General features: G+C 45.3%; 1 protein-coding gene, 1 long non-coding RNA gene and 1 pseudogene across 3 annotated transcripts; 2 read left to right on the plus strand and 1 right to left on the minus strand.

Annotated features, from left to right (window-relative positions):
• Positions 1-1,286: 1,286 nt before the first annotated feature.
• Positions 1,287-2,041, plus strand: LOC118671406 (annotated as a pseudogene).
• Positions 2,042-12,654: 10,613 nt separating this feature from the next.
• LOC118671320 lies at positions 12,655-14,446 on the minus strand. Its single transcript, XR_004972739.1, has 3 exons — positions 14,316-14,446; positions 13,839-14,194; positions 12,655-13,012 (listed from the first exon to the last, which is right to left on the minus strand). It is a non-coding gene; the product is annotated as an uncharacterized LOC118671320 (long non-coding RNA).
• LOC118671318 (nucleoside diphosphate kinase A) lies at positions 14,341-19,229 on the plus strand. 2 transcript variants are annotated; one of them, XM_036339388.1, is made up of 5 exons: positions 14,341-14,477; positions 15,869-15,998; positions 17,683-17,784; positions 18,362-18,474; positions 18,921-19,229. In XM_036339388.1, exons 2-5 carry the CDS (start codon positions 15,873-15,875, stop codon positions 19,036-19,038), a joined length of 459 nt encoding a protein of 152 aa, XP_036195281.1. In that variant the 5' UTR covers positions 14,341-14,477; positions 15,869-15,872; the 3' UTR covers positions 19,039-19,229. The 2 variants fall into 2 exon arrangements, with proteins under 2 accessions (XP_036195281.1, XP_036195282.1); XM_036339389.1 differs by lacking the exon at positions 14,341-14,477 and adding an exon at positions 14,614-14,743.
• Positions 19,230-20,120: the final 891 nt, after the last annotated feature.

A 20,120-nucleotide genomic window follows, 5' to 3' on the forward strand; every position in this document is an offset into this window, starting at 1 on the left:
CACTGGACAGAATCCTGTGTTCTCCAGAGCTAGATACACTGTCAGATCCTTTGGCATTAGGAGAAATGAAAAGATTCCTGTCAACTGCACTGTCCATGGGGTTGAGGCACAAGAAATCTTGGCGCAAGTTCTGAAGGTGCGACAGTACGATTTACCAAAAAATAACTTCTCAGATACTGGAAACTTTGGTTTTGGGATCCAGGAATACATTGATCTGGAGATCGTCAGATATGCCCCAAGCATTGGTATCTATGGCCCGGACTTCTGTGTGGTGCTGGGTAGACCAGGTTTTAGCTTCACAGACAAGAAATGCAGGACAGGCTGCACAGGGGCCAAACTCAGAATCAGCGACGAGGAAGCCATGTGCTGGTTCCAGCATAAGTGTGATGGGATCAGCCTTCCCGGCAAATAAATTCCCGTTTCTATCCAAAAGGCTAATAAAATGTTTTCAGTGAAATATTAAGAAAAAAAATCTAACCTGTTTGGAGTTTACAGCTCCTGAAGCATTGTTAGGAATTGCTTTGATGCTGGGTTTTAAATTTTTTGATGTTGTTAGCAAGCATGTTAACCTATTTTAATGCCAAAATTTTGCTATTCGCCCACAATTTATTTAAGAACTCTCCAGAAAAGGATTTGTTTGCCTTAATGAATACTGTTGGGTAAAAACACAGCATAATGAGTGAAATGGGCAGAAGCAAGCACTCCTCCACCTAAGCAACTCCAAGAAGAATGAATGTCCACTTTCAGTTGGCACATTATGAGGACTCTAACTTTTCTTTACATACAATAATTTTTTCTTTTCCTTTTATTCACGAGATTTCTCAGTACATTTTTCATGCAGGACAGTTTTTCAACCTTGATGTACAGTGACTGTGTAAAATTTTCCTTTCATTGGCAACCTGTAATCTTTAAAATATGGTAAGCATTTTATCTATTTTGAAGGGAATATGACAATAAATCTACCAGATGGAAAATCCTGTTAAAAAGTAGAAAAGCTTTTGTAATTTACTCATTGTGGTGGTTTTATCCTTTTATTTTATTTTCTCCCTTGATCTATAATGAAATTATTGCAGCAGTGCAAAATAAAATCCTATGTATGGAAAAAAAAAAAAGATTGAAAAGCTTTGAATAGAAAGCAGAATGGGGCACTGACCACACAGATGGGAGAGGGGAATGGAGATCCCAGAAGGTGGGAAAGAATCTCCAAAAACTAAATAGAAAAACCATCTGAAAACTGGGCAGAATCACTTTACAATTCTATCTAGGATGGGAGCTTCAGTGCAGATATGGTCAAGTCCAAGAACCACACCATGCACAACCTATCCTGAAAATGACACAGAAATGGCCTCAAGCAACCCCAATTACAGCACTGGCGGGTGTGTCTCAGTGGATAGAGCATCAGCCTACACACCAAAGGGTCATGGGTTCCAGTCTTAGTCAAGGGCATGTATGTACCTGGGTTGCAGGTTCGACCTCCAGTTGGGGCATGTGGGAGGCAACCAATGGATGTGTCTCACATCAATGCTTCTCTTTCTCTTTCTCCCTCACTCCTTCCCTCTCTTCCATTCTCTCTAAAAATAATCAATGGGGGGGAATGTCCTCTGGTGAGGATTAACAAACAAACAAAAATCCTGATTACTAAGATATGAATCTCTTAAGGGGGTAGACCCCAAGTTCCTGAGGAACATGCGCTTTGCCAAGAAGCACAACAAGAAGGCTAAACAACACCAAGAAGATGCAGGCCAACAACACCAAGGCCATGAGTACACGTGACATGGCTATCGAGGCCCTCGTTAAACCCAAGGAGGTCAAGCCCAAGATCCCAAAGGGCAACAGTCAACTTGCCTACATAGCTCACCCACTCTTGGGAAACACGCTGGTGCGCATCACTAAGGATCTTGGGCTCTGCCAGCCAAAGTTCAAGGCAAAGGCTCAAACCAAGCCCCAGGCTGTAGCTGTGGCTGCGGCTCAGACTCAGGCTCAGGCTCCCAAAGGTGCCCAGGCCCCCACAAAGGCTCACGGTAGAGGCTCTGTCTGCTGATGTGATGACTGGTGTGACCCCTGGGCTGGTGTCCTCCTATGCTATTTGTATAAATAAACCTGAGGCAGAATCTATCAAAACAACAACAAACAAAGAAACAGACCAAAAAAAACCGCATTTCAACTTCTATTCCTCAGAAAAATACAAAACCCAGTTCTAAGGACAAGGCCAATCCACCCACAGAGAAAAGGATATAAACAAATTAAAACATAATAACATACTGTTGAACATGTTTTGTTTTGTTTTTAGTTGTTTTCTATTTAAGATATACAGCTTACGTAACATAAAACAGAAAGAGAGGGGCTGGTTGAGAGCAAGTTGTGGTGTCTGGTCAGAAGGTAAATAATCCACAGAGCCTCTATGACCTTTGCACTTCTTTCCTCCACATATTCATGCATGAAAATGACTCAGCCAGAACACCAGTGGCTTATTTTTAGAAGGGGCAATAGAGCCAGTTGAAAACTTAAGCATAGTAACCATTGCCAATCAACAGCCTCACACATCAGAAGCAGGAACAGACACTAGTGTGTTCATTTCAATTTCATATGTGTGACTTAAAGGGAACCAGAGAGCCTGCCTCTTTCAAGATGTATATTTGCTCTTTCCTTCTGCCACAGCGCTAGAAATCCCTGGCAGGAGAGTTTCTTCTCTGGCCACGAGATTTCAGCATTAGGAGGCCCCTTACTCAGTGTGGACTCGAGTCCAATTCCCACCTTTTCTAACTGAGGAATCCTCCACAGTCACATGTCAAGTTATGCCTGTGTTGGAACAAGTATCTAGAGCTATGAACTCTCAGCTCAGTGTCCCATTCGACCTCCCTTTTTTCAAATTATTAAGTCAGAAACCAAATGACACATCTGACATAAGGCCATCGGTCTGGAAGAAGAAGACATATCCTGGGCTGATGTCCCATTCTAATGTAATGTAATGTTGCATACAGAGGAATAACATTCTGTTGTCCATTATCAGATGACCAGAAATCAGGATTCAAAGGGAAGTATTCTTGACTGCTTGGTAAAAATGTTAAAATTCAAAATCTTGGCCAAGCAGGAAGCAATAAATAACAGTGAGAAAGTACAAGGGGTCTGTAGTTAGCTGCTGGGGCCTGAATTGTGCTTCCGCCCCTTACTTGCTGTGATGTCTCCAGCAAGTTCCTCTCCATGCCCCAGTGTCCTCATCTGTAAAATGAGGTTGAGAATAAGAGTTCACATTTCATAGGATTGTTCTGAAGGTTCAGAGAATTAATACACATAAAGCACTTAGGAAGTGCCTGGCACATACATGTTTAATAAATGTAAGGGAAGATGATTAATTGTTGTAGAATTATTAGCAAGGGGTGCCACGCCCAACTCCTTTCCTATGGGCATCTCTTCTTACTACAAGTCAGTTTCAAAATCACATCCATCATGTCCGTAAGGAGTCTGAATTTTCTTCTCAAGGTTTATGCAGGGATGATTTTGCTCCTTGAAAACTACAGAGTCTATGTACCAGTAAGTTCAGGGGGAAATGGCCCAGTTGGTACTGGAAGCCCTGACGTGAGAAGAACGCTTGAAGTCACTGGACATGATTACCCTATTGAAGAGCAGCCTTCGAGAAGATTAGTGAAAAAAAAAAAAAAAAAAAAAAGATTAGTTAACTGTCTTCAAATTAGCATGTCATATTGGGGGAGGACTAAAGGGAGGATTATAACCAAAGGTATGAAGAGGTATATTTTTTCTCAATGTAAGAAGTATTTTTTTAGTCCTGGCCAGTGTGGCTCAGTTGGTTGAGAGTCGTCCATGCACTGAAGGGTCGCTGGTTTGATTCCTGGTCAGGGCACATGCCCTGGTTGTGGGTTGGATCCCCAGTCGGGGTGCATACAGGAGGCAACTGATCAATATTTCTCTTGCTCCCCCTTTCTCTCTTTCTAAATATCAATAAAAACATATCCTCAGGAGAAGATTTAAAATAATAAAATAAAATAAAAATAAATATGCCCTGACCAGTTTGGCTTGGTGGCTAGAGCATCGGCCTGTAGACTGAAGAGTCCCAGGTTCGATTCCGGTCAAGGGTATGTGCCTTGGTTGCAGGCACATCCCCAGTAGGGGGTGTGCAGGAGGCAGCTGATGGATGTTTCTCTCTCATGGATGTTTCTAACTCTCTATCCCTCTCCCTTCCTCTCTGTAAAAAATCAATAAAATATATTTTTTAAAAATAAAAGAAATATAAAATCAATCAATAAATTAAAAAATGGCGCAAGTTTTCTTTTTGTAAAGGAAATTTCCATTTGTTAAAGGTGTCTCCCTTTCCCCTAACCAGGAAGAGGAGGATTCCTGAGAACTCTTATGAATGGAGGGGGCACCATTCATATTTGCATAACACAACTTACTAAATAACACATGTTAACCGTATTTTTCCTAGTCACATTCCTATAACTTGCTTCTCCTGCCCAGAAACCTCAAACCCCTTTTCCTTGTTTTAGCCCAAATTCTGACGCCACTCCTTTGGGTGGCTCATCACTGGTGCTTCCATGTGTATATGTGCCATGCATGTAATAAACTTCCATTTGTTTTTCTTTTGTGAATCTATTATTGGCTAGTCTAATTTATAGGGTCCCAGCTACAGAACCGAAGACGGGTAGATGGGAAAATATTTTTTTCTACAACTGGAAAGAAATATTCAAACAACAGTAATTTTTAGGTTGATAGTATTCATTTTTCTCACTTTTAAGTTTCCTCAAATACTGCTCTTGTCGTGTGTTTAATAAAAACAAAACCATGGCACTAACATTCATTCTGACCAGAACAAGAGTGAACCGTGGCAGAGGAAGACCCACTTCTACCAGAGGGCTTGGGCCCTTTCTGAGAGTCTTCTCATCTGACCTACATGAAACTGTCCTGGGGAGAGAGCGGACCAGCAGTGGCCCCGGACCTGGCTTCCAGAGGATGAGTTCCACCTGCTTCCTTCAGTATTTCCCCTTTTTTCATCTCCTGTGAAAGACTGTTTCTTGCTCTTAATAACTCCAGTTTTAGGGGGTCTTTCCAGACCACTCTCAGCTGGGCAGCTCTTGGAAAACGACTAGATGCAAAACGAAGCATGGGGCTGAGGAAGAAAACATTCCACCCTTCCACCGAGAGGCATGCCCATGAAAGGGCAGAGGCAGGGTCATCTGGCAGGAGATTAAACATTCCAAACACGAATCAGATTAAACTATAATTTGTGGATTAGAGGTAGAAGGTTAAAGTCCAAGATAAAAGTGGATGAGCTGGGACTAGACTGGGAAAGGAAGAAAGAGTACAGGGTAGAATACACTCATGAGAAGAAGGCAAAGAAACTCCTGCTCACAAAACGCCACCTGGTCCTCCACACTCCCTAGGTCCCTTAGAGGGACAAGCCATTTGAATAGCTCTGGTCAATGGGCTGGAGGGAGCACAGACAGGTGTCATCCACAGGTCAAACCAACCATTTCAGAGCTCTGTGGCCCTCCAGCCCTCTGCCCTGTGGTGGCACACACAGGCTTTAGGCCGAGATGCCAGAGCCATACATTGGGAGGAATGGGGCTCCCAGAATCAGGGCAGGGGGAACCAACCGCAGGTGCTGACCCTTTAGCAGATTTGGGGTAAGTGTGCTTTTATTCAGTGCAATGGATTGGCTACCACCCGCCCCATTCATATGTTGAAATATTTTTTAAAATACTCAAGGATATGCTTATTGATTTTAGAGAGGGGAAGGAGGGAGAGAGAGAGAGAGAGAGAGAGAGAGAGAAACATCGATCAATTGGTTGCCTCTTCTACATAACCCGACCAGGGATGAAACCCAAAACCTTTGGGATAGGGACAAAGTTTCAACCCACTGAGCCACACTGGCCAGGGCTCATATGTTGAAATCTTATCTCCCCGGGGTGGAGGGAAGGGAGGTGGGTGGAGATGGTAGAGGGTATAGGGAGGATAAATGGTGATGGAATAAAATAAAATTAAATTAAAAAATAAATTTTTAAATGAAGAAAAAAAGAAGAGAAAGAAACCCTAACTCCCCAGGTGATGGTATTAGGAAGCAGGGCTGTGGGGAGATGACTAGGTCACTAGAGAGGAGCTCTCATGAATGGGATTAGTGTGCTGCTAAAAAAAAAAAAAAAAAAAAAAAAGACCTGGGAAATTCCAATGAGAAGACTATATGAATGAGGAAGGAGATTCTCAGCAGACACCAAAGCTGTCATCACCATGACCTTGGACTTTTCCAGACTGTGAGAAATCAATGTCTGTTGTTTATGTAGACAAAAAAGGGGTTCTAGCCCTGGCAGGGTGGCCCAGTTGGTTTGCGTGTCATACACCAAAAGGTGGCGGTTCAGTTCCGGTGCCCCGAAGTTGCAGGTTTGATCCCTGGTGGACACAGGTACTGGAGGCAACCGATCCTTGTTTCTCTCTTTCTCTCTCTCTCTCCTTCCCTCCAGCCATCCCTCTCTCTTCCTTCTCTCCCCCTTCATTTCCCTAAACATATTCTAGGGTGAGGATTAAAAAAGGGGGGAGGGGGATTTGCCCAGGCCAGTGTGACTCAGTTGGGTGAGCCTCCTCCCGTGCACTAGGAGGTCTCGATTCCCAGTCAGGGCACACTCAGCCCCAATTTGGAGAGGCTGAAAGGAGGAAGGAGAAACTTGCCGAACCAGTCTAGTATCATAATCATCATCAGTAAAGACAAAAGATACCAGGCCCATGTCAAAGACCCAGTAGCGGTCCTGGGTCTGGAGAGTCAGACCACATGAAAGCAAGAGGGAGATTAATGCTAAATCACTGCTCTGTGCCTCTTCAGTCACATAATCCTTCCCCGCGAGAGTTTTAGTCTGAAAGACTAGACCAGGGTCAAGGCAAGCGGAGATTCGGTTACAGGCAAAGAGCCCATGTTTTTGCTAAAGGCTTTATTATATTTAAGCTTAGAAAGTGGAAACAAGAGGAGGCTTGTAAGAGAATGTAAAAATAAATGGGACCGAGGAGTTTAAGGAGAAAAGGTAAGTGGTATTAGTGTCATTGTTCTTCGGCCAGAAAATGCAGGGGAGTCAAAGGAAGGCAACATAGTTGAAAAGGAAGAAAAAAGATGAGTGATATGATCTGGGTTGGATTGTGACCCTTAAGGTCTCACTGGGCCAAGGAAATCTATGATTTCTGGGGACATCATAGTCTATGGTGCATAATATGGTAGTTAAGCATGTAACCTCTAAGCACAAACCCGATGGATTCACAGTCAGGCTCTGCCACTTACTAGTTTTATGGCCTTGGCTAAATTGCTTAATCTTTCTGCGTCTCGGTTTTCCCACCTATAAAGTAGGAATTAGGATAGTGCCCAGGTGATATGGCTGTTGCACCAGACTATGTGAGTGTCTCAGGGCTTCCTTCCCCAATTAGCAAATAATGCAGGTTTCCAAAAACACTCTCCCTTCCTTCCCTCCTCAGGGATGACTGAAGAGGCAGTCTCCATGGGCATAGTCTAGAACAGAAGCAGACTGATGAGCTGTGTGTAGTTTTTGTGAAACAGAGGCAATTCCTTCACCAAAAGATCCTGCCGTTTGATTTGTTGTTTGACTCTGGAGCCAAAGGTGGGAGGGTTCATACTTTATTCTTGATTATGGGCCATGACGATTCCCTGGGGGCTCATTCCCAATTACTATTATGAATGTTCTCTCTTTGCCCTGCATCCCAAGGTGCCTTTCTGTTTCTCACATGTGGGCATATTGCATTAGTTGCTCTGATTCCTTAAATAATTAATAACAGGACAGTCATGACCTGAATCAATTCTATTCTTTGCAGGGTATTCGAGCTAGCTGTCTTGCTGGTCTCTCATTATAATTTGCTTGCACTCACGGTGATTCCCTCACAGAAGTGAGCCCTAAGAATAAAGCACTCACACAGTCAAGCAGCACACGGGGTTTAGAGCTCAGGCTCTGGCATTGCAGGGATTGGCTTTCTACCTCTTCCAGGTGTCTGAACCTTGGCAAGTCACTCACTCTGCGTGAATCTCAGTTTCCCCAACTAAAAATGTGGATTATAGTGGGGTTTACCTCATTAAGTAGTTGTGCAGATTAAGTAAGTTATTACAGGTAAAGGACTTACATTTTAAAAAATTGATTTTAGAGAAAGTAAGGGAGAAAGGGAGAAAAATTGATCTATTGTTCTACTTAGTTATGCATTCATTGGTGGCGTCTTGTATGTATCCTGACCAGAGATCGAACCCGCAACCTTGGTATATTGGATGACGCTCTAACCAACTGAGCTTCCCGGCCAGGGATAAGTAAAGTACTTTTTGCCTGGCACAAACCAATCTTGCAATAAACTTTAACTATTATTATTAATTTATGTGTAACAAATGAATGGTAATTATTGCTCCTTTTAAAATACTGTTTAGATGACCTAGAGATCACCTTTATGCAGATAATTCCCACTTCTCTGTACATAGGCCTAGCGTATCATCTGACTCCAAAATAAGTACCTTCAATTGATTACTATACATTTTCTCTCTTGTATCACCCACCATCAGAGTCAACATGACACCAAATTCATCTCCTTCTGGCTGGCACCCTCTGGTCTCCTTATTTCTGTTAATATCGTTATTGTTACAGTTTATTAGGTATAAAATTTTGTTACCAAAATCTAAAAAAAAAACACCCAAAGAACTGACACTTATTGTTTACTGTGTGCCAGACACTGTTAAATTTTGTTTTTTAATATTTTATTGATTTTTTTACAGAGAGGAAAGGAGAGAGATAGAGAGTTAGAAACATCGATCAGCTGCCTCCTGCACATCCCACACTGGGGATGTGCCCGCAACCCAGGTACATGCCCTTGACCGGAATCGAATCCGGGACCCTTCAGTCCGCAGGCCGACGCTCTATCCACTGAGCCAAACCGGTTTCGGCGACACTGTTAAATTTTTATTGGATTCCCTGGCTTGGTAGCTCAGTTGGTTAGAGCATCATCCTGACATGCCCAGATTGTGGTTGGATCCTTAGTCAGGGCACATACAAGAAGCAACCAAAGAATGCATACATAAGTGGAACAACAATTGATGTTTCTCTTATCCTTCCTCTCTCTCTCTTTCAAATCAATAAGTAAGAAATTAAAACAGCCCTAGCTGGTTTTGCTCAGTGAATAGAGCATCGGCCTGCGGACTGAAGGGCCCTGGGTTCAATTCCAGTTAAGGGTACATGCCCTGGTTGTGGGCTCGATCTCCAGTAGGGGGAGTGCATAGGCAGCCGATCAGTGATTCTCTCTCATCATTGATGTTTCTATTTCTCTCCCTCTCCCTTCCTTTCTGAAATCAATAAAAACATATTTAAAAAAAATTAAAACAATTTTTATTGGATTACTTTATATAATCTCCACAATAATTTTTTAAAAATTTTTTTTATTAATTTTAGAGGGGAAGAGAGATATAGAAACATCAATGATAACTGGAGGCGAATTCCAGCATGTCACAATTATGGAATAAGTTCATCAAAAGGTTGATGAACCTTGAGGCTTCTGCAGGGCTGAAAATCTGCATGTTATTACTTGCTGCTGGAACAGCTGAAGGCAGTTCCCCAAACCTGACCAAACCTTACCTTTGATATGTATATCTGCCTTGCTCTAGGGCAAAATGTGTTACTAAAAAGCTAGGGGTCCAGAGATTCGGGGAACTTAGTTACTAAAACTGAGCTCCATCTGGCTCCCCCCAACTAATGCCTTCCAAATTTCATGTCTAGTTTATTTGATTTACTTGCAGCCCCTTCTCCAGATTCCTGAACCCTAGTAGATGCAGGATAACACCCCAGCAAATGATGATAATCATTGATTGGCTGCCTCCCGCATGTGCCGTGCTGGGGATTGAGCCCAAAACCCGGGCATGTTGCCCTGACTGGGAATAGAACCATGACCTCCTCGTTCATAGGTCAACGCTTAACCACTGAGCCAGCTGGCCAATCCACAACAATCATGGTGACACTATTACTCCCATTTAGCAAATATAGAAACTCAGGCTTAGTGATGGCTGAGTAACTTGTTCAATTAATAAGTAACTGAGCCCAGAATCAACCCCCATCCTTTGAAAACAGAGCCATACTCTAACTATTGCTATGATATAGGTCCTCTCTATCCCTTGTTCATTATATCTAATCAACTCCCAAATCTTGTCATTCATCCTAGTAAACTATGCATATAAAAGCCTAAGCGACCATTACGAACAACTGGAATGACCGGGCGCTATGACATGCACTGACCACCAGGGGACAGATGCTCAACGCAGGAGCTGCCCCCTGGTGGTCACTGCACTCTCACAGCGGGAGCACTGCTCAGCCAGAAGCTGGGCTCACGGCTGGAGAGCACAGGAGTGGTGGCAGGAACCTCTCTGCCTCCCCGGCAACGCTAAGGAGCAGCGAGAGGGGTGAGAGAGCAGTGAGAGCACTGCAAGACAGGGGAGAGCGGCGAGAGCCCCTGAGAGCTGAGCTGGGTGGTGTCCAACCTGGCTCAGGCTCCTCCCTGGCCACCTGCCACTTCGCACACTGCTACATCCTCCGAGGGGTCCCGGATTGCGAGAGGGCGCAGGCCAGGCTGAGGGTCCCCTCTCCCTGCAGAAATGCATGCACTGGGCCTCTAGTTCTATTATAAACACTCCTTTGACCATTTTAATCCAGAAGAGCTGTTATCTTCATACCTTGATTATTGATGATGTCAACATCCTCCTAATGGGTGTCTGCTTCCAGCCTCTCCTTGTGCAATCTATCTGCCCTCTGGAATATAACTTGATTTTCTACTGTCTAAAACAAAGCTCTCCATACCAGTATTACCTTGAATAAACTGGGTCATATCTTTTGGTCTGTTTGTATCTCTGTAAAGTGAGGGAATTAAATGGCTTTGAGGCAGGAGAGAAAGAAGTTAGGGGAAAATCCCGACAAGGGGAATAAGGAAGTAGGAGCTCACAGCCTGCCACCAGAGCCCCCACCTCCCAGCAGAATCAAAGATAAAACAGTTAATAGAAGGAAAGTCACAACCAGGCCCCCTCCCAATCAGAAGGCGGGTCAGAATTTGGTGCCACAAAGCGAGGAGACAGCCCCCCTTACCCTTGGAAATGCATAAAATCCCAAGGACTAACTGACCACGCCCACAACTTTCCCTGGCATTGGCCCTAGTTCACGGGGACGCATACTTTTGTACTTTCAGCTTCTTTCACAGAGGCGCCCGCGCTGAGCCCTGCCCTCTTTGTTTTTCTCTACCTGAATAAAACCTGCTTTATTCTTACTCCAATTCTTCCTTAAATCTTTCCTGGGTGAGTCAAGGACCTGGTGGTCACCTCATACAGAAAGGTCCTAGAGCAGTGGTTCTCAACCTTCCTAATGCCGTGACCCTTTAATACAGTTCTTCATGTTGTGGTGACCCCCAATTTCATTGTTACAAATTGAACATAATTAAAGCATAGTGATTAACCACAAAACCAATATGTAATTATATATGTGTTTTCCGATGGTCTTAGGCAACCCCTGTGAAAGGGTTGTTCGACCCCCAAAGGGGTCGCGACCCACAGGTTGAGAACCGCTGCCCTAGACCCTGAGTAGACAGCGCCAGCGCCCAGCGAGGAAGCAGTCGGTAAATAGTTTCAACAGTTTTTTTGAGTTCTAGAACTTTAAGATGTTTCTCATGTCACTGTCCTATCCCCCAAACTCCAGTGACTTGCCATTAACTACAGCCCAGGGTCTCAACTTTTTCGACTAGCATTTGAAGTTTGTCACTAATCTGGTGGTTCATCCCTCACGGGTTAGCAGTACTCTTGTAGGAGCGTCTAATCAGTTTCTCAGACATTCCCAACTTTCCCTGCTTACTTTCCATTTTTTGCTCTTGGCTATTTTTCTGGTCTCGTGATACCTACGGACTTACCTATTTACCATCTTATTTTTGTATGTCGAAATCCTACTCCTCTATACTAAGTAAAATCTTCTTCATACTCTATCCACACAGCCCAGTGACCACTCTTCCTCTCTTTAAATAGTTGATATCTTAGAGCAGTTCCCTAAACATTTCTCATTATTGGCCTTGGCTGGGTAGCTCGGTTACAGCATCGTCCCAATACACCAAGCTTGGAAGTTCGATCCCCAGCGGGCACATACAAGAAGCAACCAATGAATGCATAAGTAAGCGGAACAACAAATCCACGTTCCTTTCTCTTTCCCTTCCTCTCTCTCTCTCTCTCTCAAAAAAAAAAAAAAAAAAGAAAAAAAAGAATTTAAACAGTACTCATTATTATTACTTTAAATATATTTTATTGATTTTTTACAGAGAGGAAGGGAGAGGGATAGAGAGTTAGAAACGTCCATCAGCCCTGGCCGGTTTGGCTCAGCGGACAGAGCGTCGGCCTGCGGACTCAAGTGTCCCAGGTTCGAATCCGGTCCAGGGCATGTGCCTTGGTTGCGGGCACATTCCTGGTGGGGAGTGTGCAGGAGGCAGCTGATCGATGTTTCTCTCTCATCGGTGTTTCTAGCTCTCTATCCCTCTCCCTTCTTCTCTGTAAAAATCAATAAAACATATTTAAAAAAAAAAGAAAAGAAATATCGATCAGCTGCCTCCTGCACACCCCCTACTGGGGATGTGCCTGCAACCAAGTTACATGCCCTTGACCGGAATCGAACCCGGGACCCTCAGTCCTCAGGCCGACACTCTATCCACTGAACCAAACCGGTTAGGGCCAGTACTCATTATTATTTTTGAAGATGAATACATTTGACTAGCAGTTTGCTTAATTGTTTTTTAGCAAAGGATGGGTGGAAGGCCAGTGATCTGATGTTTGAGGAGCTTCCAAGCAGAGGTAGAAACCCCTTCCTAGGATTTCTGGAGAGGGACTGGTCCATATGCCCATTGCGATTACTTTTAGCTGTAGCCCGGGCTGAGCAGTTCAGTTGGTTAGAGTGTCCTTCCTAGAAGCCGGGGTTGTGGATTCGATCCCAGGTCAGGCCGCAAACAGGGGTCAACCAATGAATACCTAAATAAGAGGAACAACAAATTGATGTTTCTCTCTCTCTCCTCCCCTCTCTCTCTCTCCCTCTCTCCCTTCCTCTCTCTCTCAAATCAATAAATAAAAAGTGTTTAAGAAGATGACTTTTAGCTCTAAATTCTTAATGTTGTCTGATTTAGTTTGCAGAAACGTTTACCAGGGGCAGCCTGGCCGGGAAAGGAAGGTTAGGGTGGAGTCGTCTAATTAGGAGGGCTTCCAGGAAGAGAGGAGACCTTCCCGTATCTACAGCTCATCCTCCTTCTCCTGCACCTGCCTGGGCAAGCCCTCCCTCACCCGGATCAGCATTTAAAAGAACCTGGAACAATATAAAAAAAATAAAAAATAAAAAGAACCTGGCTCCGCAGGTGGGCGAGGCCCAGGGGGTTGGGCGCGGCCTGTGTTCCAAAAGGCTTCTGGCTCCATCCCGGGATCCACGCTAACTTCTCTCTCTAAAAATCAATAAACTAGTCCTAAAAAAAGGAAAAAAAAGAACCTGGCTCTAGGACCCGGTCTTGTAGTCTATCAACCAGCAGTACTGAAAGCAGCAAACTGCCTTAGCCGGTCTGGCTCAGTGGATAGAGCCTCGGCCTGTGGCCCAAAGGGTCCCGGGTTCGATCCCGGGTTGCGGGCTCGGTCCCCAGTGCGGGGCGTGCAGGCGGCAGCCGGTCAGCGATTCACTCGCATCGTTAATGTTTCTGCCTCCCTCCCTAAAATGCATTCAAAACAAACAAAACGCATCTCTCAGATGACCACCCAACCTGCCCCCTCATCTACGCACATCTCTTCTCCTCAGAGAGAGATTTCCTCAACCAACCTTTTAAAATATGCAGTTAAATCCTTCAGCCGCCCACCGTCCGCTCCGTTGTTCGTTTTTTTAAATAGAATGTACATAATGCCATATCCATTTCTTTATTGTTTGCCTCCATTCCCAACGCCACCAGCAGTACCAGGAGAGTTACTGCTATCCCCCGCAGGCTCTAGAACAGTGCCAGGCACACAGTAGGTGCTCAATAAAGAAGTTCTTGTTTGACAGACCGGAAAAGTTGAGTAACCTAAAGCAAGAAAGCGTGTCTACCTCCGAGTCAGGCGCGCGTCGACTTCACGCAATGTATGAGCGCCACCTCGCGGGAAGCCAATTCGCTCCAGAAAGCAGGAAGCGAGTCACAGAATCTTAAAAAAAAAAAAAGAAAGAAAGAAAAAAAAGATGGCGGCGGTCTGCAGGAAGAGCATGAAAAAGCAGTGCCGGAAGTTAAAGATCGGAAAGTTCTCCCTAGAATGACAACCGACTCACCGGAAGAGCCGTGGGCAAGTGGTGTTCCGTAAAATGGGCTCCCCGGTAGCAGATTTGAGCAGAAGGGTTCCGCGCGTGCGCGTGCCGGCAACCACGTGGGGCCGGGGCGCGTTTCCGGTGCGGAGGACCCGCGGCGGAGTAGGAGCTCCAACAGCTGGAAGGGTGAGAAGGGTTCAGGGTCATGAGAGGAAGGGAGAGCAATGGGGCGGGGGAGCGGGGAGGTGCAGGGGTCCTATGAGATCTGAGAGGTGGCCAGGGGATCGGACTGGGAAGAAGGGTGGGGCAGCGCCGGTGGGCAGGTGCAAACCTGTCAGCGCACGGCCCACGCCACGTGGACTCGCCTTTGTCGGTGGCTCGTGGCTGCCTTTCCCATCAGGCCGCGACTACAGGAGCTGTGCCTTGTCCCTGGTCTCGGAACTGGCGCTCTAGTACGCGATTGCAGAATGAATGGCAGGGGTGTGTCCGGGTGGGCGTGGAGGGACTTCTATAGGGACTATTTCTGCCTCTTCAGCCACATTTTCTCCCGGTGAATCCATGCTTGTCTCGAGCTTTCTCCAGTCATTGCACTTTGTCTCTTTTTCTTGGAGGGGCACGGTGATTATCATTTAAGACTTTTTTTTTTTTTTTTTCATTTATTTAGTGCTAGGCCCTGGCTAGGTGCCAGGAACAGACCACAGACCACCGGGGAAGACAGACACACAAACATAAGATTCAAGTGTATTGTTAAGGTGCTGTATTAGGAGGTTAACTCAGGTGCAGGAAGATAGAGCCAGGAGGTGGCTGTTATCCGCATTAGGGATTGTCAGCCAAGGTGAGGGGCCTCTTTCCTCATCTTGCGGAGGCAGAGTCGGTCTCGAATCTTCTCTGTAAAAGGAAAGATCTGGAATAGGTGCTTTCTAGGCTTCCTTCCAGCAGATGCCCCATATCAGATAGTATTACGAATGGTTCAGGTTCTCCCACAATCCAGTTTGTTGGTTAGTCAGAGCATTCATCACATCTTATGATGTAGCATAAATTGCATAGGGATGGGAAAATCTGGATTTAGCCCTCGTTCTGGTGCTCTAGATCTGTTCCCTCGTCTGTACAGTGAAGGGGATTGAGATGAAAATAATCTTTAAAACTCCTTCCAGTTCTAATGCCATGATGTGTTAAGTAGGTCAAACCGTATTTCATATGCCCTGTACCAGAGGTCACTTTCACACGATCAGTGTCATTTTGCCTCATCGGGATAACTGAGAAAGATAGTGTCTTTTTTTTTTTTTTTTTTTTACATCTCCTACCTTAGTTCTGCCACAGTATGGGGCACGGTAGACGCTTAATGTAAGTGTATTAAATAAAATGGGGTAACAATGATAGCTCCTGCTTTTGCACTCTGGAATATTAGCTCATACATGAGAGGACCGAGGAGGAACTGGGTTTTTACTAGAGAGCCTTGGAGTCATGCCAGATGTAAGCCAGATTTATGGGGTGATCTGCTTGAGAAGGAGAACGCTGTAGGCAGGATGGCCACTGCTGTTTCCCTGTCCAGCGCTGTTCCACTTGTCTGTCCCCAGGACCATGGCCAACAGCGAGCGCACCTTCATTGCCATCAAGCCTGATGGCGTCCAGCGCCAGCTTGTGGGAGAGATCATCAAGCGTTTTGAGCAGAAGGGATTCCGCCTTGTTGCTATGAAATTCATGCAGGTGAGTGGACTTCCTTCTTCGCATTTCTGTGCTTTTGTGGGAGAGGGGAGCGTGGTGGGTTAGTCTCTCTTTCTCCCCTCCCCCTCTTCGTAGGCTCCTCCATGTAAGGTCAACACAAATGTTCTGGAACCTGGGAACTCTTCGGTGACCTAGCACCTTGGGTCTTGAAACAAACCGAGTTATTTGGGACTTTAGAGAATAGCCCCCCCTTTGCTTAGCGATGCAGAGTTCCATCTTTACTGCAGGACTGTGATTTCTGGCTCAAAGCTCTGGGCATGTTTGAGCTCTGCTCTTGAGTTTCCTGAGCAGATAAGTTTAGAGATTTTTTTTTCTCTCTTTTGATGGAGGTAGTTTTCACCAAGGAAATCTTTCCATCATTTACCACACACTTAGCGTCTCCCAAATATTAGGCATCATCCACCATTGGGACATGTTGCGGGGGGCGGGAGTAGGTTTTGCCATTGGGGATCCCACCTGAAACGGCAATATTTTAAAACACCTGCAAAGCAATATTTCAAAAAATGCACAAGATTGATTGGCCAAGAACCCTTCCTCAAACAAACCTGGGAAAGGAGACTTCACACTCTCAAAAAAAGTGTTAGGGGACAATCTTTTTTTCTATTAAAGAGTCCACTTTGGACTCTGTAGTGCATCTCAATTTTAGTTTGATTTGCAATTTAGTTCCTATGTGATGTTTAGAGAAACTGCTTTAATATTAGAGGGAATAGACTGATGTTAATGCTGAGGGGAGAGCAAGATACAATGATGAGAGCCAAGCACTGGACAAGCAATGCTTTCCAGAGAGTTTGCATATTATGTTAGGTTTGAAGGTCAAGTGAAATCAAAGTATTGTTGATCGGACATTTACCATGTGCTGGGCACATGGGTTTTCTCACCCAGCCCTCATGACAACCCTGAGAGGTACTTACTCTTATTCCTGTGGTTGTTAGTGACGAGGAACCTGAGACTTGAAGGTTAAGTCATGCGGCTGAAAGCACAGTCAGTGATGCAGCTGGAATTTAACTCGGGCTTCTCTGACTCCTAAATGCATATATTTTCTCCTGTCCAGCTTCCTAATAAGGGTATGGGCTTGGTGAAGAGTAGGAGGAGGCGTAGCTGCCATGAGTCTACTGGGTTATCTGAATCTGATGTGGAGAAGGGAGGTGAGGGAAAATTTGCATTGTTAGATTTTGTCTAAAATGAGATGGCTGGATATGAATCTAATATTCTGTAGTTTGTTTTTTTTAAATATATTTTATTGATATTTTTACAGAGAGGAAGGGAGAGGGAAAGACAGTTAGAAACATCGATGAGAGAGAAACATCGATCAGCTGCCTCCAAGAATCCCCCACTGGGGATATGCCCGCAACCAAGGTACATGCCCTTGACCAGAATCGAACCTGGGACCCTTCAGTCCACAGGCTGACGCTCTATCCACTGAGCCAAACAGGTTAGGGCTGTAGTTTTATTCTAATCTGACAAGGACAGTAGGGGGAGAATTGAACAACGCTGAAGCACTTTTAGTCCTGGTCACTGCTCCCCTCTGGTACTGTTGAGAATGAATTGGGTTATAACAGAATTAATGAGCTGAGAGCTCATGTTTTAAACTGCAGGATGGGTAGTGGGAAGTAGCCACTGGTTCGTAGTTTTGGGGCCAATTCTCATTCTCTGTCTTGTGGAATAGGCTTCGGAAGACCTTCTCAAGGAACACTACATCGACCTGAAGGACCGCCCATTCTTTACGGGCCTGGTGAAATACATGCACTCAGGGCCAGTGGTTGCCATGGTGAGTGTGCATGTGTGGGGTGTAGATATGAATGACTCAGTTGAGAGTGAAGAGTGAGTGCGGTGATTCTTGCTTCTGATGCCACGTCCTCATTGATGCAGAGGAAACTGGGGTTGGGAGGACTGACAGTTAAGATATGCGTCAGCTCTCTGATCCACTAAAGACAAGATACATTTGCTTGCTGAACTGAAGACTCACTGTGGGAGAGATTGAGAGGGACTGCCTGGTTATAGGCTTCTGGAGGGCAGGACTTAACACAGAAATTCTCCAAATATGTATTGGTAGTCATCATTCTGCCAGGCTCTTTCCCAGACACTGGGGATGCAGTCATGAATGAGACAAAGCAGGAGTGTTTTCATAGCTTTCCTTGCCTACACAACTTGAAAGGGGATGGGCAGGTAATGAAGAAACCTCTCTCTCTCTCTGTCTCCCCCCCCCCCCCCCCATATATATAATTTGCTCAATGAATAAATGTCAGATCACAGGGGCTTTTTACCTTTCTTTTGAAGTAACAGTTTGCTGATTTCCTGCTGAGATGGGTTTTCTTCCTTGATCATATCTTCTTTTGTCTTTGAAGGTCTGGGAGGGGCTGAATGTTGTGAAGACGGGCCGAGTGATGCTTGGGGAGACCAACCCAGCAGACTCCAAACCTGGGACCATCCGAGGGGACTTTTGTATCCAAGTTGGCAGGTGGGAGTTGGTGCTTTTTACCCTTTTCCAAAATCTGAGTTGCCATATAATTTGGGTTCTTGTAGCTAGCGATGTACATGATGCCCCGTGCAGAACATTTGAAATCATTCAGTGTTTCTCTCTCTTAAGGTGGTGTTTGGCTTTACAGGCTCGCTCTCTGTATGTCAACATCACAGTGGTTGTGCCTCTGATGGGAGGGTAAAACCTGGTACAACACTTTGCTGGCTAAAGTCCTTCCGAAGGCTCTCGCTGCTAGCATCCATGTTGCTAGGGGGGCATTCTTCATCCTACATTAATGGTAGTCATGGGTTTTTTCTTTTAACGTGAACTAGTGACATGAGCGTTGGCTTTTTCTGCTGCGGTGGGCTTTCTGGCACTGGGAGTGAGGGGCTTCTGGGCAGCTTAACCTTGTGGTCTTGGCCATGTGGCCATCTCTCCCCCTTCAGGAACATTATCCATGGCAGTGACTCCGTGGAGAGTGCGGAGAAGGAGATTGGCTTGTGGTTTCGGCCCGAGGAACTGGTAGATTACAAGAGCTGTGCTCAGAACTGGATCTACGAGTGACGGGAGAGCCGCCGACAGTGCTTTCCCCACTCCGTTTCCTCTCCCTCCCGCGGCAGGGGACCAGACTGTAGCTGATCTACTTACCTCTGAGAACCTCCTTCTAATCTGGAGGGACACCCTTGGAGCTGCGAGTGTTCCCTGTACAGTGTTACATGCTACCGTCAGATTAAAATGTCTCACCCCAACTAGGATTCATCGCGTTGGTTACTTTGTGCTGCTGTATTGCTTTGTAATCTTTTTTTTTCTTTTCACATCCTCTGGCTAACCTGAGCTAATAGAGTATAAATACTAATTATTTATATTGGCCTGAGAGGTCACACATGCACACACATGATCTTTGCCTGTCCCTTTCCCCCTGCATCCCATCCACTCTTGTCACTGAGCCAGTCCCCGGGCAGGTGCGGTGAATCTGCTAGGTTGTGTGGGGGAGGAAGGCACTTTCCTCTACCCTCAAGGCTCTTTTGGCTGCTCTAATCAAATAGACATGAGACAGTTTAAGAAGAGGAAATAACCAAATGTAATTACATCCGTATGACAGAGTCAGAGAGCCCACATGTATGAGGTTCAAAGACAGGAGGGAAAATAGGAATATATCACATTCTGAGCTAGGGCTAAGGTAAGTACCTTGGGGCTTCAGGTTACTGCAGGGAGAACATGTTCTGGAATCAGTAGTTTGTCCTGCCGAACAGGTAGGTCCAATGATGTTATCGCTGTTGTCTTATGAACAAGGCCTTTAACTTAGTGCTAGGCAGTTAAGGGAGAGGCAGAAGTTTCTCTGGAGCCCGCAGGTAAAGTTGCCTTTGGCTCAAAACTATCCACGTGCCTCAGAGGCACATCCTGGGGTAACTCATTTTGAACCCCACAGTTGCCAAGACTCTCCTGGGGGCAGCGGACTCATTGGAAATAAAAGGCATCCTTTCTGCCTTTGAGAGGCTCAGAGATTGAGTGGATGGGGAGTGGCAGAAGTTGAAACTACACCAAAACAGAAAAGCTAGGCAGATGGTGGGCCTGGGTCCCTGGGATGGCCTCAAAAGAAGCAGAAGTCTGGTAAATAGCTTTGATTTGTTAAGACACAGATTTGA

Source organism: Myotis myotis, unplaced genomic scaffold, assembly GCF_014108235.1.
Source record: "Myotis myotis isolate mMyoMyo1 unplaced genomic scaffold, mMyoMyo1.p scaffold_m19_p_17, whole genome shotgun sequence".
In the NCBI taxonomy this organism is placed as follows: Eukaryota; Metazoa; Chordata; class Mammalia; order Chiroptera; family Vespertilionidae; genus Myotis; species Myotis myotis.

Coding starts and splice junctions, on each gene's coding strand:
- LOC118671318 (XM_036339388.1), top strand. CDS start 15,873: ATGGCCAACAGCGAGCGCACCTTCATTGCCATCAAGCCTGATGGCGTC. Junction 17,785..18,361: donor CAGGGCCAGTGGTTGCCATG/GTGAGTGTGCAT, acceptor TTGTCTTTGAAG/GTCTGGGAGGGGCTGAATGT. Junction 18,475..18,920: donor TTTTGTATCCAAGTTGGCAG/GTGGGAGTTGGT, acceptor CTCCCCCTTCAG/GAACATTATCCATGGCAGTG.